The sequence below is a fragment of the Lytechinus variegatus genome, chromosome 6 (genome assembly GCF_018143015.1).
Source record: "Lytechinus variegatus isolate NC3 chromosome 6, Lvar_3.0, whole genome shotgun sequence".
Lineage (NCBI taxonomy): Eukaryota > Metazoa > Echinodermata > Echinoidea > Temnopleuroida > Toxopneustidae > Lytechinus > Lytechinus variegatus.
This window is the reverse complement of record NC_054745.1, coordinates 20,862,009-20,879,049: the sequence shown is the minus strand read 5'-3', so window position 1 is coordinate 20,879,049 and position 17,041 is coordinate 20,862,009. Positions and strand designations below refer to the sequence as shown.

The 17,041-nt window shown below is 38.3% G+C and overlaps 1 protein-coding gene across 5 annotated transcripts in view; it reads left to right on the top strand.

Annotated features, from left to right (window-relative positions):
* LOC121417171 overlaps positions 1–17,041 on the top strand; it is an 85,973-nt gene that overhangs the window by 61,241 nt on the left and 7,691 nt on the right. For 4 of the 5 annotated variants that reach the window (XM_041610763.1, XM_041610762.1, XM_041610765.1 and 1 more), the window contains 6 exons: positions 309–1,668; positions 2,101–2,393; positions 11,379–11,573; positions 13,569–13,641; positions 15,780–15,930; positions 16,635–16,764. In XM_041610763.1, the coding sequence (XP_041466697.1) occupies positions 309–1,668; positions 2,101–2,393; positions 11,379–11,573; positions 13,569–13,641; positions 15,780–15,930; positions 16,635–16,764 (2,202 nt within the window). The remainder of the gene's footprint in view (positions 1–308; positions 1,669–2,100; positions 2,394–11,378; positions 11,574–13,568; positions 13,642–15,779; positions 15,931–16,634; positions 16,765–17,041) is intronic. The other variant, XM_041610764.1, reaches the window with a different exon arrangement.

Genomic DNA, 17,041 nt, shown 5'->3' with positions numbered 1-17,041 from the left:
ACAAATTTCAGTTTATGTTCTGTACCAGAGTTAGATCTCTATGATATAGTGACAATCAGTGGCAGACCGTGATCCAGAGGCGACAAAGCATTGGAGGGGCGCAGCATTGTTCACAAACAATATAGTGCCCCTCCAATCATTTTTCTCCTTTGAGTCAAGGTCTGCCACTGGTAACAATCAATCTTGGATTTGCAGAAATGAAATCAGGGTTTACTGCAGCTGCTTCCATTAATCTTTAATCTCATCAATTGAAACTGAAATCGGTCATTTGCTGATAAACTGTGTTGGTATCCCTTTGATTTTGTTAGGTACCTTATGCACATCAAGTTCAAGGTAGAATGAGATCTGACAGCGAACCGATGGACATATCCAAAGTCCGCGGGGACATGCAGGGCCAACCGCCCAATTTCGGTCGCTACCCGACCCATGGCCGAGAGCGATATGAACTTGGGTCTGTCGGTAGGTCAACAGGTCATGCTATTCAAGAGGTCATGCAACGGGAAGGTTCTGGAGGAAACCTGTCTCAGGGTTCTGATCATTCACAGGAGCGCCATCGCCCGGACAGTCGGGCGTCGCAGTCGTCGCATCAATCTACGGAAGGGTATGGACCTCAGAGGAGACGGTCGATGGAGATGCAGTGCGGGGGACAGCATGCCCATGAGCGGTCAGATAGCCAGGTTTCCAATGTGAGCCAGGGCGAGGAGAGACATAGGACAGCGCCCTCACCCCGAAGCAAAAAGAAGAAACAGATGCCGAAGATGGGTGTGACGGCGGCCATGCAAAGAACTTTCGGTGGGCCTCAGAGTCCAAATGCGAACCTCCCCCATTCACAATCAGGGGAGCGGTTGCAGCATTTTTTTGGACAGCCGACGCGCAACCAGCTTCCTCCCCAGATCCAGACCCAACCTCCTAACATGCAGGGTTTTGTAGGACACGGCTACCAAAGAAGTGACCAGGAGAGTCCTCGATTAGCCAGTCCGATGGATTCCTCTTTCTCGCCGCCAGGTTCCAATTTCAATCGAACAGCCACTCCTGATTCCTCCTCGAGTTTAGACTCATCCTCCCAATACCCTAGCACCAAAGAGCGCCATCTAGTGCCGGGCTACGGTGCAGGATTCCCCGACCAGAGAGGGGAGCACATTGTACATAAACATTCAGATAGCCAACTTTCACAAAACTCTCAAAACTCCATATCGTCCCATCATTCGGACTCATCAAACCGACCGGTAACTTCAGATTCGCAACGTTCCCAGTCATCAGAGGACCTCAATGGACCCACCTATGTCCACGTTGGCCCCCCTTCCCAAGAGGACCAAATCCTGTCCCACAGACATTCGCCGGCCATGCAAGCGCCGAACAATAACCTCCCGCCGCAGCTTTCGACGGACACCGACGAAATCATGCCGGCGGACCCTATCTACGCAAACCTGGAATTCATTGCGCAGCGCGAGAAGGAGGATGAGCAAAGGATGGTCTTGCGGGAAATGGACCGGTTAAGTGGAACCCAGGATATCGAGATAAAGTTCCATCGAAATGTGCACCCAGGATCTCAAATGGGACGGATTAACGGGGAGCATGAGAACAGGAGTTATAGTCTTGAAGCTTTGGACCAGCATGAACAACTTGCTAAGGCCGGCATCAGACTCAATAAGAGTTTCGACTCTGAAGGTATGCAGCATTTTTTTTTTAATTCAGTGGGCTTGGTCTTCAGGTAATTCTAGTATTAATAACAATGAAAATAGTTATAATAATAATAGCTGAATAGCATCTTCTCATTAGGCAGATTCACCAATAATTTTCTTGAGCTTAGTCATCTTTCAAAAGTTTTGTTTTGGTTGGAACTATGAATTCATATGTAGCAGTAGTAGTTGTAAGTCCAAGGTTTTAAGTACGGTTTTGTCCTCATGAATTGGGGGTGGCCAGATTCCCCTCACACTCGTAGCAATCACTCTTACCCCCTCCCTCCACTTTGTCCGATTCATCGCATCCCTAATCTTCAACCTAACCCTCTTACCACTAATGCACTACTGTTAAAGTCAAGTATATTTATTCAGCTCAGTACTTTTGTTCTTTTTAACTAACACCAACTATCTTCTACAGAGAGTTCATCCCGCGATGCCTCGGGCACCCACGAGAGCAGCCCGATGAACACCCCGGGGTCTCCGCCCTCCCCTACGTCCCACGAAACCCACTCGATGGACAGCCCCCTCACCGAGACTGTCCACGCCTCCCTCCAACGGGGGCACCACCGCGGGAGCACGACATCGTCGACCAGCGGCGCCAACATCATCCAGAACAGCGCCTTCGAACGCAGCATCTCCGTGCAGGACCAACGGCCCATCTCCATGGTAATATGCGAAGCCACGCCCCCAGTGGTTTCCGATGAGTGGAAGGTGGGTGGGTGTGGTCATAGCCTCTTTACCAAGCTCAGACAAGCCACACCCTTTTTGTTCTCTCCCGCTTTTTAAAAAAACATGCACCCATTTTTTTCTTGCTCCCCATTTGCGAGTGATGCTACTTATCAACCTACTTCCTTTTTTAGCAGTTGAAACATCTTAAAGACTCTCCCAGAAGAATCAACATACAAACCAATGCAGCTCTTTTTCCAGTCATTGCTCTCTCACCTAGCAGTTTGCTGTGTCACTTCATAAATTTCTGATATTATTTCATTTGTCCTCAAAATGATTTCAAAGCTTAATATGTAGCCTTTTTGAGATACCTTCCAGCTAAGGAAAGCGACATGAATCAAATTATTTGTGAATAGTAATGATAATTTCCAGAAAATTATATCCCAACTCCCCCCCCCAAAAAAAAAAAAATTCATTCATAGAGAATATTTTGCTGATAATATTTTGAAAAGAACAAAAAGAACTGAATGCATAAAAGAAGTATACATACAATAAAAAGAAATCACTGAACACATGAATGAATGAAAGCAGGGCCTCTAAATATCTCCTAATTTTTTTAATCGCCAAAATTAAATGTGATCAATGTATAAAATTTGAGATATATATGAATGAATGAAAACTAACTCACAAAATAATGCAAACTGCACCAAATAGCACCAGAATTAAGACCAGCATAGCTAACCTTATGAAAAAAGAAATAAAAGCCTGAAATTTTGTCAATAATCATCAAATAGGCAATGTTGACATCCACCTGTCTTCCACTTCTCTGTGTGTTTTTTTTTCAGTATTTTTTGTCTCTTCAAGACTACCATAAATGTAATGTATCATTATTCGTGTAGTCAGATTTATGTAGTGAATTATTTGCAGTTGTCTTCTCTTTGTTGTTTATGTATGTACATTTGTATATTTGTTGTCTCATGAATGATGTTTAGTTTTAATGTCGTCTGGATTGATTATATTAACAATATTGGAAAAAGGATTGTGGTGTCGCATCGAAGAAAGAAACTCGGTAGTTAACAAAGGTTCACCTAACATTAACATTCACTCCATCCCACTAATGTATTAATAACTTGCATGTGTGCTTGTTAGGGTGTGTTTATGCTTTCATTGCAAGGACAGAATCGGCGTTTTCAAACGTCGATTCAAAACGCCCATCGTAAACGTGGTTCTGGGAGTGCTGTTTATGCTTAACTTTTCAGAGGCGAAATCACGATCTCCAGCTGGCTTCGCAGGAAAGCGAGGTCAAATTGGGCGTGCCTTTTTTCGAAAGTTTTTTTTTCCTGAGTGTTGTTATTACGTGGAGATAACATGGGGCAATGCGACTGTATTTGCCCGCGGATTTTCATCTCACCGGAAGCATGTACCAAATGACGTCATTTAAACACGTTTACGATCGTGGTTCTGTTTATACTTCCCCAGAAAGCCTGATTCTGGTCAAACAACGTTTACAAACGCACCTTTTTGTCAGTTTACGATCGGCGTCTTGAAACAGCATTTAGCTGAAAGTGAGCATGGACGCAACCGTGTTTTGAACTAATCAGGTTTGGAAAAGCTGATTCTGGCCTCAAAAGTGGAAGCATAAACACGGCCTTAGATCCACAGAGGCATTAGTAAAATCTATTACATGCATCAGCCATGATGGGATGGGATAGTACAATCTATTTCATGCATTGTGGGTTTATATCACATTCCGCATTCATGGAGTTTGATTGAACACCTTAACGTCAAATAATTCTTTCTTCACGTAGTTTCTGGAAGCTTTCATTTCCACAACCCTCCATTTTCACACCCAACCTGAATCTGACTTAACCATTGTAACCTCTTATTCCGATATGACTTTGCATTAAAAAAAAAGACAAATTTCTGGGAAAGTTTTAGAATGTTTAATAGCTCATTTGCTTTAGAATATCTTGAGGTTCATGTGCATTGTCACTATATCATGATTCATAGTTTGATAACAATGATTATATCATGCATGCATGTCTGCATAACATAATAGGATTATAGCATTCTCATGAAGCCATTGGTGGGCAGCAGTCATTGTATGATATCCATCCATGTCTGTATATCTGCTCAGTTTTAATATTACCTATCATCATATTATCTTTCATCCCCTTCTGTAGCTCTGTATAACACTGTAGTATTATCTAAACCCATTGGTTAATGGCAGTTATCATATTCATTCTTCCATGTATGTATAAAACTAAGTATTTAATTTACAGTAGGTTGATAGCAGTTATTATTGCATCCATCTATTTCTGTATCACTATAGTATCCAATGAATCCATTAAGTTGATAGTAGTTATTATATACATGTAGTTTATGTGTATCTGTAATTCTATGTATAACACTGTATTATCATATAAACCCATTGGTTGATAGCAGTTATTTTGGCATTCATCCATGTATGTGTAACACTGTAGAATCTAATGAACCCATAGGATGATAGCAGTTATTATAGCATCCATCCATGTCTATTTTAATCAGCGCAGAACTCAGGCTTGACCTTTCGTCCATCACAGGACGGTTGATCAAGCTTGAAATACTAACAGCTCAATCTGTATGTCTTGCAACATATGCTCGTCATTGGGCGATACTTTGAACTTCAAGTCTTCTTGTTCTTCTTTATTTTTCACCTTTTTTCTTCTCCCCCTGTCTAAATGTTTGTCCATTTTTTTTATTCATCTTGTTTTCCTCTCCTCTTCTCCCATTCTCCTCTCCTCTTCTCTTCCTATTCCTCTTCCTCCATACCCTCTTCCTCCTCCTCCTCTTTTGATTTGTTTTAAGCTTCTTTGTTAATTTCATCTGCTTCACTTTCATTTAACTGTCCTTTCTTTATTTCTTATTTGTTTTTACCTTTATTCTCTTTCTCCTTCACCCTTTTATTCTTTCTCTTCCTCTTTTTCTTGTACCTCTTTTTTCTTCCTCCTCCTCCTCCCCCTCTCCTTCTCCTCCTTCCCTCCCCCTCTCTCCTTTCCTGCTCCCCCTCCTCTTCCTTCCCCTCCTCCTCTCCTCCCCCTCCTCCTTCTCTCCCCCATTCTCCTCTTCCCCTCCTCCTCCTCCTCCCCTCCTCTTCCTCCTCCTCCCCCCTCCTCCTCCCCCCTCCTCCTCCCCCCTCCTCCCCCCTCCTCCTCCTCCTCTTCCCCTCTCCTTTCCTGCCTCCTCTCCTTCATATTAACTAACTCTGATCTTCTAGTTTTGTTCTTGCCATATTTTTAATCAGTTTCCTCCTGATATATTACATGGGCGAGATAGGAGTAGACACAACATAACCCATGAATATTATTGAAAGGATCATGGCAATATGTTCATGTAAAACTTACAATTGAATTCAAACTCATGCTAATCAATTTAAAATGTGGTCTACGCTGCATACATACATGTACATGCACACTGATTCTTATTCCAATCCCCTATGCTCTCCACCATTCACAATTAATCATTCTGTTGCCAATACCCTTAACAATGAGACCATACTGAAAATAGCAAAACCACAATTCCCATGGCAATGCATGAACATATGCCCTCGTCCATTTGTACAATCCTATACAACTACAAGCATACTCAATCTATCACCCTGTCAACGCATTATAGCCAAGCAGTGTTCACACTTGGAAATTAACCAAGGAGGTGTTTCACAGAGATTTAAGTCTGACCTATACCATGGTCACATCTGCTCTACGGCGGCCGTACGGCGAGTCAACAACAGCCGTTTCAACATTTTTTGTACCAACTACATATAGGTGGTTTGAATTGAAATTAATAAAACGGCTGTTGTCGACTCGCCGTACGGCCGCCGTAGATCAAATGTGACCAAGGTATTAGAGTCACACTAAGATGCCTAGTTGCGTGCGGTATAAAAAGCATCACCTAATTGGTCAGATCATGCCAAAAGGACGCGCACTACTGCGTATTGATCAATAAGATTGCGCGTTGCATTTCATGTATGCGTTGGCATTTAATGTGCAATTAATGCATTCTACGTTTTCAATTTTTTGAGTGCACCTGCACCTGCCCCCCCTTAACATTAACTTGTTACAGCGGTTTCAGGTTATTCCATGTTAGGCATTTTTTTTTCAAATTGAACATAAAACAGTGTACCTTCCAAAGTAATGATTGATTAAAATAATTTCATGTACTCTCTTACAAGTAATACTTTGTAAAAAAAAAGAAGAAATTCTGTATAAACAAATATTACAGGTGTACATATACATAGACCTAGCTGTATTTTTTAAAATTACCTTTTATATGTAAGTCAATCGTAAAGGCATGCCCAACATTGCAGTTTGCTTTGGCAGACACGACCCCAGAATGACATCCTTTCCTACCCCTATTTCTACAATCTCAGACAGGCTAATATAGCTTCCACAATCATCTTGTAAGATCATTAAACTCTGGTAATCTCTTAGCCATGTGCTTTAGCTGTAACAAGTTAATGTGCTCTTGCATACCTATATCGCATGCAGAGGTCTTTGAGTAGTCTCTGTCAAGACTCTCATAGAATTGTTTAAAGGACAAGTCCACCCCAACAAAAACTTGATTCGGATAAAAAGAGAAAAATTCAACAAGCATAACACTGAAAATTTCATCAAAATCGGATGTAAAATAAGAAAGTTATGGCATTTTAAAGTTTCGCTTATTTTCAACAAAATAGTTATATAAACGAGCCAGTTACATCCAAATGAGAGAGTTGATGACATCACTCACTCACTATTTCTTTTGTATTTTATTATATGAAATATGAAATATTTTGATTTTCTCGTCATTGTCATGTGAAATGAAGTTTCATTCATCCCTGAACACGTGGAATTCCATTATTTTAACATTTTGTGCTTCAGGCAAGGAGGTCCTAATCGTCAAATTCGTAAAAATTGAAATATTGTATAATTCAAACAATGAAATACAAAAGAAATAGTGAGTGGGTGACATCATCGACTCTCTCATTTGGATGTAACTGGCTCGTTCATATAACTATTTTGTTGAAAAATAAGCAAAACTTTGAAATGTCATAACTTTCTTATTTTACATCCGATTTTGATGAAATTTTCAGCATTGTGCTTGTCTGATTTTTCTCTATTGATTCAAATCAACATTTTTCTGAGGTGGACTTGACCTTTAAAGGGGATCCCACCAACATTGATAACCAGGCGCAGATCCCTAGTTTGACTAAACAGGACCAAAATCTGACGAACATCCCACAGGCTCCTGTACAAAATTTGCCATTGAGTATAAAGAGACCATATTTATCAGTCTAGTGTGCAGTATCTAATGTGATGTTCAGCATAGATCACAATTACACTCAATGGCCAGTATTCTGAAGTCAGGTTTAACTTAGACCACAGTCTAACTCTGTGCTAAAATTATGGCAAGCCAAAAGTGTCAATTTTTTCATGTTTCTTATGTTTACCGTGCTCTTTCCTGATTCATCGATGGTGAAGGCAATCATCTACTTATACTTCTTAGACAGTTACGAATGATTTGAGAGCCAAATGAGCTGAAATATTATATCTCTACTGTTAATGATTTATGTAACGATTGGCTGTCCATACTTAAACCACAACTTTAAACCTGGGTTTAAGTTAAACTCGACTTCAGAATACGGCCAATGACTTCATAATGAACTACATAAAAGTCGCATGTCAACGACCAAAATTGATCCTATGAAGTCATGATGCCATAATGATAAGTGATATGACTTGTTAAATCATATTTCTCCATCTCTTTCTCCACTTGTTAGGGCCAATCTTCCACTGATCTGCGATTGGTGGAATATTTTCCCAAACTCTTAGAATATTTCTAGTATTCCATTCTGAGCCATCCAATATAATGTAAACATTACCGTGAATGGGGGAATTTGGGGGGTTCTTTTGAAGAAAAAAAATGCAGGGCTATTTTGAGCATTTCTGGGGTGAAATCACCCAAAGCCCCCTTGTATATTTTTGCCCTGATACATATGGGATTGGAAGTTGAAGAATTGAACAAAGGCTAGTCAGATAAAGACGAGCAGAAGTCGCTTCTGAATTCCAATAAAGCTGAATTATGTTATGTTAGTGATTGCAATACTAGACGCAGTACTTCCTACAAGACTTGGGGACACCACACGGTAGAACCATCAGAGACCTTGATGGATATACCATCCCAACTATACCCAATCAAACAGTTATTACAGGGGATAGGGGGCTGTCTGTGTGTGGGTGGTGCAGTGCATACTTAAATATCTCACTCCCTCTTTCAAAGACCCATTTTAGTGGTGTTTCACGGCATCACAAAGTTTTTTCAGGCCGAGTTAGAGGTCTTTATAAAGCCAAAAGTGAAGGAACGTCAATGTAATAACAATCTGACACAGGCAAATCTTTTAAAATAAACTCATATTTATGAAATATAATGAATGTTTGATGTAAATTATGCAAATAAAACAAGATGATGAAAATGAATGCAAGCACATTTCTCTTTGCAAGGATTTAGCTTTTTAAACACTTTTCATTTGTAATTAGTCGTGGTCAGAAATAAAAAGAAATAGAAATCTTCTGTGACGGTTTGGCCCGACCATGGCCGTCCACTGTAGCTATAACACGGGAGTAAACATCACTTGTAGGTGATTGTTTTAGCCATCTGATGAAGAAAAGGAACATATTGAGGTCCATTTAGACCTTCAAGTTCAAGTCCACCCCAGAAAAAAGTTTATTTGAATTAATAGAGAAAAAATCTTTTGTGAAATTAAGCAAAACTTTAAAATGTCATAACTGTCTTATTTTACATCCGATTTTGATGAATTTTTCAGTGTTAAACTTGTTTCATTTTCCATTTTTATTCAAACCAACTTTCTTTTTCGGATGGACTTGTCCTTTGAACATTTCAGGATAATGGTTGTGAATCCCATACCTAAAAAAGGTATAAGCTTTAACGCATTGGACGTAGCACAGCAAAGCTCCTTATGAATGCTCTGTGATGTTAGGTCAATAGAGACACACAAGTTAAGAAAACTTCCATACTATGGTAAAAAAAACCGGGAACTTAATACGCACTATATCAAATGAAACAGTGACTTAATTAATCTTTAAACCAATTATCCAACACTAAATGGCCCTCTCCATTTTTATTTTACAGCATCTCCTCTCATTAGTGTACGCAGGTGGCTGGTTACAGGGGTTCAACCACCCCCCCTAAATTTTTTTATACCCACCCCCTTCCCCAAAGAAATCAAACCTTCCCCTAAAAGTTTTTTTGAAGACCTTTTTTATTTGCTTTGTCAAATTCTTTTCGAGGTACAAAATGATGTAAACTTTTTGGTGAAGACTTTTTTTTGCTTGTCAATTTTTTGGGATAGGAAAAGACCTATAATTTGTGGTGAAGGGCTTTTTTTGGGGGGGGGGTGGCAACATTTCATTTAGTTTGAACCCCCCCTTTAAAAAAATCCTCCTCGTAGCCTAAATGTCAGTTGTAGTTGATTGTCTTTGGTTAAGTGATAAGAGGAAGGAGCACATTGAGGTCCATTAAGAGTGAATCATATGGCTTTATACTCCCCTTCTACATTGTTGTAGCCCCACATGTTGACTTTCATGTAGTAGATTGAGTGCGACATCAACTGAAAATGATCTCTCAGAGTCAAGAACGTAGGGCGTTTTCATCATTTTTTTTCTTGTCTTGATAGTTTCCAACTAGGTCGAAACAATTTCAAGAAAATATGTAAAATAGATGGGTATATCATGGATGTTAAGATGTGAAATGTGAAATCTCAGCAACCTTTTTTTTCAGCGACCTTTTTTTTATAAGTTGTCGTTGTAATTACCCTCCTGGTTAACCCTAACTCCCTGTTTATTAATAGCATACATGTATTTACGCACAATGACTCACTCTTAGTAGTAGATGTACATGTAGTACATTAGCAAGTACATGTACATATGCATGTAAAGGAATATACATGTAAAGAGTTATACTGTACCCATCAAATAAACATTAAAGCTAAATGATAGTAGTTGCAGTAAAACACTGATTTCGTGAGAAAGTCTGTAAAACCAAGGTTAAGTATGACTTTATCATCGTGGATCTAGATCTGGTACAGTTACATAAACTGAACTTTGTGAAATCATAAAATCTAAGCTGAAATACGATCACACTGAAGATCGCCAACACAGAAAGGCACACGTGGGACAGTGTAATATTATTGCTGGAATAAAGACCCGACGGAAGTGACCGAATCCGCGCTTATTTTGCTTATTTCTCAGCAATTACACAATTTCTTCCAGAATCCTTTGGCACATATTTTTTATTCATACAAACAGACACTTGGGTGGTCATTATATTAGATTCTGTAAAAAGTCATTTTTAGATCGTACCAAAACTGGAATTTATCTTTAAATGACTTGGAAAGCTATTGAGTATAGTTTCAATGCCATCAATGTGGATGGGATTCATGAATGGTTGCAATGATAGAAACTAAACATAGTTTTTCTGTTTTGTTTCTTAAATACAGCTCATTAAATACAGGCCTACTATTAATCATTCGCACATAATTCCCACTCTATTCTTGTATAGTTAATTGTGTAGTACTATATATTGTCCGGGGCCCGGTAACTCATAATAGCAATTAATCGCTAAATGAAATGGCCTACCTGGATCATTGTTACAAGCGTATTTTGCTCAGTACACTGACTAGGAACCAATCAGAATTGTTCTTTCAAATTAACTTTACCTTTGTGAACGGTAACATTAATGTTACGAACTGCATCAGTGTTTTTTGTAAAGAGGCCTTTGAAGTGTGCAGTGGCAAGATATATATATATTTTTTTCCTTCCAACAACAACTCTTGGGTAAGAAATGATAACACTCATAATGATAATGTAACAACACATAGGTTTATCTTATTGCCATGAGTTTTGAAGCAATCAATCACGTTTCCTTTTGTGTAAACAGGGCATCACCCTATTGTATACAGACACATTACTTCCAATAACCCTGTTTTCACTGCAGCAAAAGACAGGAACGGTTCCACACGGTCTAAAGAACAGCCCGTCTCTGATCGCCATCACCCGCGGAGGGAACAAGAAAGGGATACCGACCGGAGAGAACGATTTGGAGAACGTTGCTCCGGAGAACCTGAACAGACATAAGAAAGGGCTGTTTAGGAAGAAGATCTCACTCTCACACATGCTCTCTTGGACAAAGGTAAGGGTGGTTTTCATCAACCTTAAAACTGATTTTAAAAATGGACATGAGAAAGAAGGACTGTTAAAGCCCCTTTCACAATTGGTGGTGCGACTGCTTACAACCGTTGCGATTCTGTGCAACATATATTATGACCAAGTGATCACATGAGCAATTGTGAAAGTCCCTTTAGGAAGAAGATCTCTTACATGCATTCTCTATTTGATGAAGGTAAGGGTGGTTTCATCAAGCTTAAAACTGATTTTAAAAATTGACATGAGGAAGAAGGAATGTTAAATGATAGTAGTTGCAGTAAAACACTAATTTCGTGAGAAAGTTTGTAAAACCAAGGTTAAATTTGACTATATCATCATGGATCTAGATCTGGTACAGTTACATAAACTGAACTTTGTGAAATCATAAAATCTAAGCTGAAATACGATCACACTGAAGATCGCCAACACAGATAGGCACACGTGGGACAGTGTATTATGATTGCTGGAATAAAGACCCGATGGAAGTGACCGAATCCGCGCTTATTTTGCTTATTTCTCAGCAATTACACAATTTCTTCCAGAATCCTTTGGCACATATTTTTTATTCATACAAACAGACACTTGGGTGGTCATTATATTAGATTCTGTAAAAAGTCATTTTGAGATCGTTACCAGAACTGGAATTTACCTTTAATGTTTGTGTAGTAGATTATTACACAGGACTCTACAGCTTAGTTGAGAACTCTTATTTCCTATGACAAGAAATATAACCACAATTTGTTCCCTGATATATATGTGTATTCATCAATATTTCCTCAATGAATCTATGATTGTGTCTTATACATGTATGCATACCAGCGGGTGAAATGATTAGCTTGAGATCATACTCAAACTATAATTTATCTATGAAAGAAGATGGAGGGGGATGATCATTTCAAAGGTCAGATGGCTTTAATTAATGCAGATACTGTACACAAATCAATTACCTACATCCCATTTTAGATTGGGCTTTCTGCCAAATAGTAATACGTCTATAGAGGCACCCGAGAATGTTTTTTTTTATAAGGAAACCATGGCTTTGTTGATAGTGTTATGATGCCAAATTTATACATTTGAAGACATGTTCAACAAAAGACATACACTACATATACTACATACACCAGTTTACTACATATACTGCCCAACTTTGGCAAAAGGAAGCAAGTGACATATCAGTCAAAATTTGAGTTTTGTTGTTTAACACTCTTTGTATGTTGCATGTTCAGGCAAAATTGGGGGGAGAAATTATTGTTCTATGAAAAGATATTGAAGAAAATATGCTGTTAAATTGCATTGAAGCCTATGTAAATGACAAACACACATTGCTCAATTAGAACAAACGATACTTTTGTAACTTGCTTCCTTTTGTGAAAGTATGGCAGTATACTACATATACTATAAATGTACTGCATATACTACAAATCACCAGTGAGCACCAAATACCGGTATTCATTTATTGGGCAAGCAAATCAAATCATTCAATCAAAAAAATATTCAGGCATCTGATTTTTCTGAAATGTTTTGTGTTGACTTTGGCAAAATTGCTTGTGTTTCATTGTTTTGCAAGTAAAGGGCAATATGACACCATTGATCTATGTAATACACAATACCAAATACTCAAAGAAGGTAAGAAAAAATGTAAAGCAATATTTTGATTGATTGATATTTTTAATTTTCAATTTTTATTTGATAGTATTTATTTCATTCACCCCCCCCCCCAAAAAAAAATGGTTAACAAAACGGTACATTCAAAGTATACATACATTGCATGGAATATAGTAAAATCATACAATTTTGATCATAATCTGGAAAATATTAGAAAAGATTCCAGATGAATGAATAAGGACTCAACTAGAAAAGCAAAGCCTTTCGACAATATCGGCTATAATGCCCTAAAAATTACCAAATGGTGATTTTCTATTTGAAATACTACACTTCTGCCACATATAATCTCATTGACTGTTTTTATTTCCCTTCTTAGGAGCCAATCAGGAAATCAATGCTGATGACGGAAGATAAGGCTGTCAAGCGGGAAGCACCGGAAGTTTTCAAACATATCCTTTACATCTACGTAAAGTAGCATCTAAATACAACATTAGGGGGAAAAATAACCTTCAGAAATTCTGAAGGTTATTTACTTCTGAAGGGTGTAGTGGTTTCTGGGTACACAATATACAAATAATGCATGTAAGCACGTTCATGCAAGGCAAAAATAATGATGTGCGAGAAGAGCCAATGGATATACCGCACCGAGGTCCGCAGGACCGAGTGCGGTATATCCATTTGGCGAGTCGAGTACAGAGTTCATTATTTAGGTCCTCTATGCACAAGAATGCATGCATTATTTGTTTTATACAACCCCCCATGTAACTGAGTTGCCCCAAATGCTATATTTGATCTAAATTCTAGATGATTCTAGATTTTTCCAGACCTTGCACCATCCTGGGTCTGATTGCTCGAAAGGGTCTTTGCAAGGACGGTCTTTCGTGTCTCCCATCTTTTATGATGCGCCATGTGAAACGCATTTTAAATAAATCATCTACAAACATATTTCATTCGTCCGTTAAGATTAACAAAATATTTGTTTATAAAATGATATGATACATCATGAAATTGTATAAAATTTTATTTAAAAGCAAGCTAACGAATCTTATTCTTTATCATAAATTTCAGAAACACCCCGCTTATAGCGTATCATAAAAGATGGGCGACACGAAAGACGGTCCTTGGAAAGACCCTTTCGTGCAATCGGCCCCTGCACTCTGATGTCAGAGTGCAGGATAGTGCATTTTGGATGCAATAGTGCAATTCACTGAATATCATGTGATCCGATTTGGACCAATCAGATTACAGAACATTCTTGGGAGTTGTATAATGTATTCTTTTGTTTGCATATTGGGTTCCTGAAAAGGATCACACATTCTCCTGAAGACGTCAGGAACACACTGGTTGGAACATTGTGTTTGGGTGGTACTTTTGAGAACCAATGCATGCACACGAAAGAATACATAGGCCCATATTCCGAAGTCGGGTTTAACTTAAACTCAGGTTTAAAGTTGTGGTTTTAGTATGGATAGCCAATTGTTACGTAAATCACTAACGGTAGAGGTATCATCTTTCAGCTCATTTGGCTCTCAAATCATTTGTAATTGTCTAGGAAGTATAAATAGATGATTGTTTTCACCATTGAAGAATCAGGAAAGAGCACAGTAAATATGATTTATACAACTTTAAACATTTTGACAGTTTTGGCTTCCCATAATTTTAGCACAGAGTTAGACCCTGGTCAAAGTGAAACCTGACTTCAGAATAAGGGCCATAGAGTACCGTGAAACCACTACCCTCTAGAACTGTCACACATTAGGCTAAAGTATATAGATCAATGTGGGAAACTAGAAATAAAAAAGCCGGATGTTCATGGCTCAACTACTTAACCACTTGAGTATTAAACACATGTACATGTATGGGTAAGTTCCCATATTGATTATAAAATTCTAGACTAAGGAAGCTGGATAAGCTTCATCTTCTTGTTACAATTCATCGTCTACATTCTTCCAATAAATGAAGGCTGTGTGATTCAATATACATGTAAATAAAATATACTTCAGAAGAAATAATAACAATGGTAATTGTACTTACTTATGGAGTGCTTAACGCTTACTTTATGAAGAGGTATTATATGCTACATAAGCAAGTATAATTATTTATGATGATATATCAGAAGTCTGTTGAGCGCTTTACAGTAATGCCGCATGATTACCCTGGCTTTAGCTGAACTACTTTAATTACACGCTCGAGGTTTGAAAGAAAAAATTCCTGCCAGTTCCCCATTTACGTCACCTTTGGGCCATTTCATAAAACTGTGTGTAAGTTAAGAGCGACTTTGAGAAAGACTGGTGAACCTTTCTTCCGTGCTTAACCATTGCCAATGAATATACCATCTACTACAAGAAAGAATTACCAGTCGTTCTTAAAGTCGCTCTTAACTTACTATAACAGTTTTGTGAAACACCCACCTGGGTTGAGTGCAGCACAATACGGATAAGTTTCTTGCTGAAAAAAAATACTGTGGCTCATGAGATTGGAACCCAATGCCCTCTGATTTGAAAAGTGAGAGTAAACATACATTTAATACATTTCATACATTTAATGTGAATGTCATCTGAAATTTCCTTGACCTTTCACCCTCTACTGACCCAATGTTACATGGGTGACCGGGTCATCAAGGGTCATACCAGGGAGTCGGCCTTGCTTGACCTGGTCATTAAGGGATGGTCAATCGTTGCACTAAGAGATGAGGTCTACATTCAGGTTTGCAGGCAAACATCGGACAACTACCAAGAGTAAGTTTTAATAATAATGCATGAGATTTGTCTAGCACACTTTACATCTTGATTCGATGCTCAAGGCACTTCAGAGCAGAACAACAACAGAAGCTCTTTACGTATAATACATGTCTGAGCAATAAGTCAATGTCTATAAAAAAGAACTCTTAAACAGGCATGTTTCTTGGTTGCCCGTGAAGGTTTTCACTGAAGTATGGGTTTTCTGAGTTTGGAGAAATATATTATTTTTAGGGGGAGGAAACTGGCCAGAGGGTCCATTTCATAAAGTTTGTCAAAATAACAAATTTCCAATAACAGTTATAAGCTACTGAAATCATGTAAATTGATTGGCTGATTTTGAACTTAAATAGCAATCAGGCATTTCTTATTGTAACAAGTCTTTATGATAACAGGACCCGGCACTGTGTGTGGTCTCTCATTGACTGTGTAAAGTTAGGTTTAAAATAATATGATTAATAATATAAATATATATTAGCCTATAATTTCATTTATACAGAGTAACTAAAATGTTTTGAAAGGTAAAGTACACATGTATCAAAGCACAGTTAAGTACACTCATGTAGTCTTACTGTAAAGTGGAATTGTTATTATTGTTAAAAGTACATGTATTTGAATCGCTCTTTACATGACTTACTAAGATTCTATTGGTGTACTGACTATTTTCAATGGATCTTTTTTTTTGTTTCCTTTTTGTGTTGCAGGGACAGCTTGCGTTCAGGCTGGGAGCTGATGGCCATTCTACTCTTCTTCTTTCCTCCCTCCGTATCGTTTTATCCCTACTTGGAGAGTTTCATTGTCAAACATTTATCAGGAGATTTTGATACTAGAAAGGTTTGTTCAGACATTTTTGCATTTCTGAATCGATTTGGGGTTGAATTTTTATTTTAAAGGTATTGTTTAACTTTGTGAGCAGCCGATTTAAAAAATTGTCAAACCAAGATGAAACATGTGTACAAGTGCATGTATTAGAACTAATAAACCCTGAAAACAACCATTATTGAGAATGAAAAGCTAAAACTACAAGGCAGACCCTGATTTTGTAAATAGGCGTCTTATAGACACCTAAATAGTACACATAAATGTATGGGATGAAATTAAGATGGTGTTT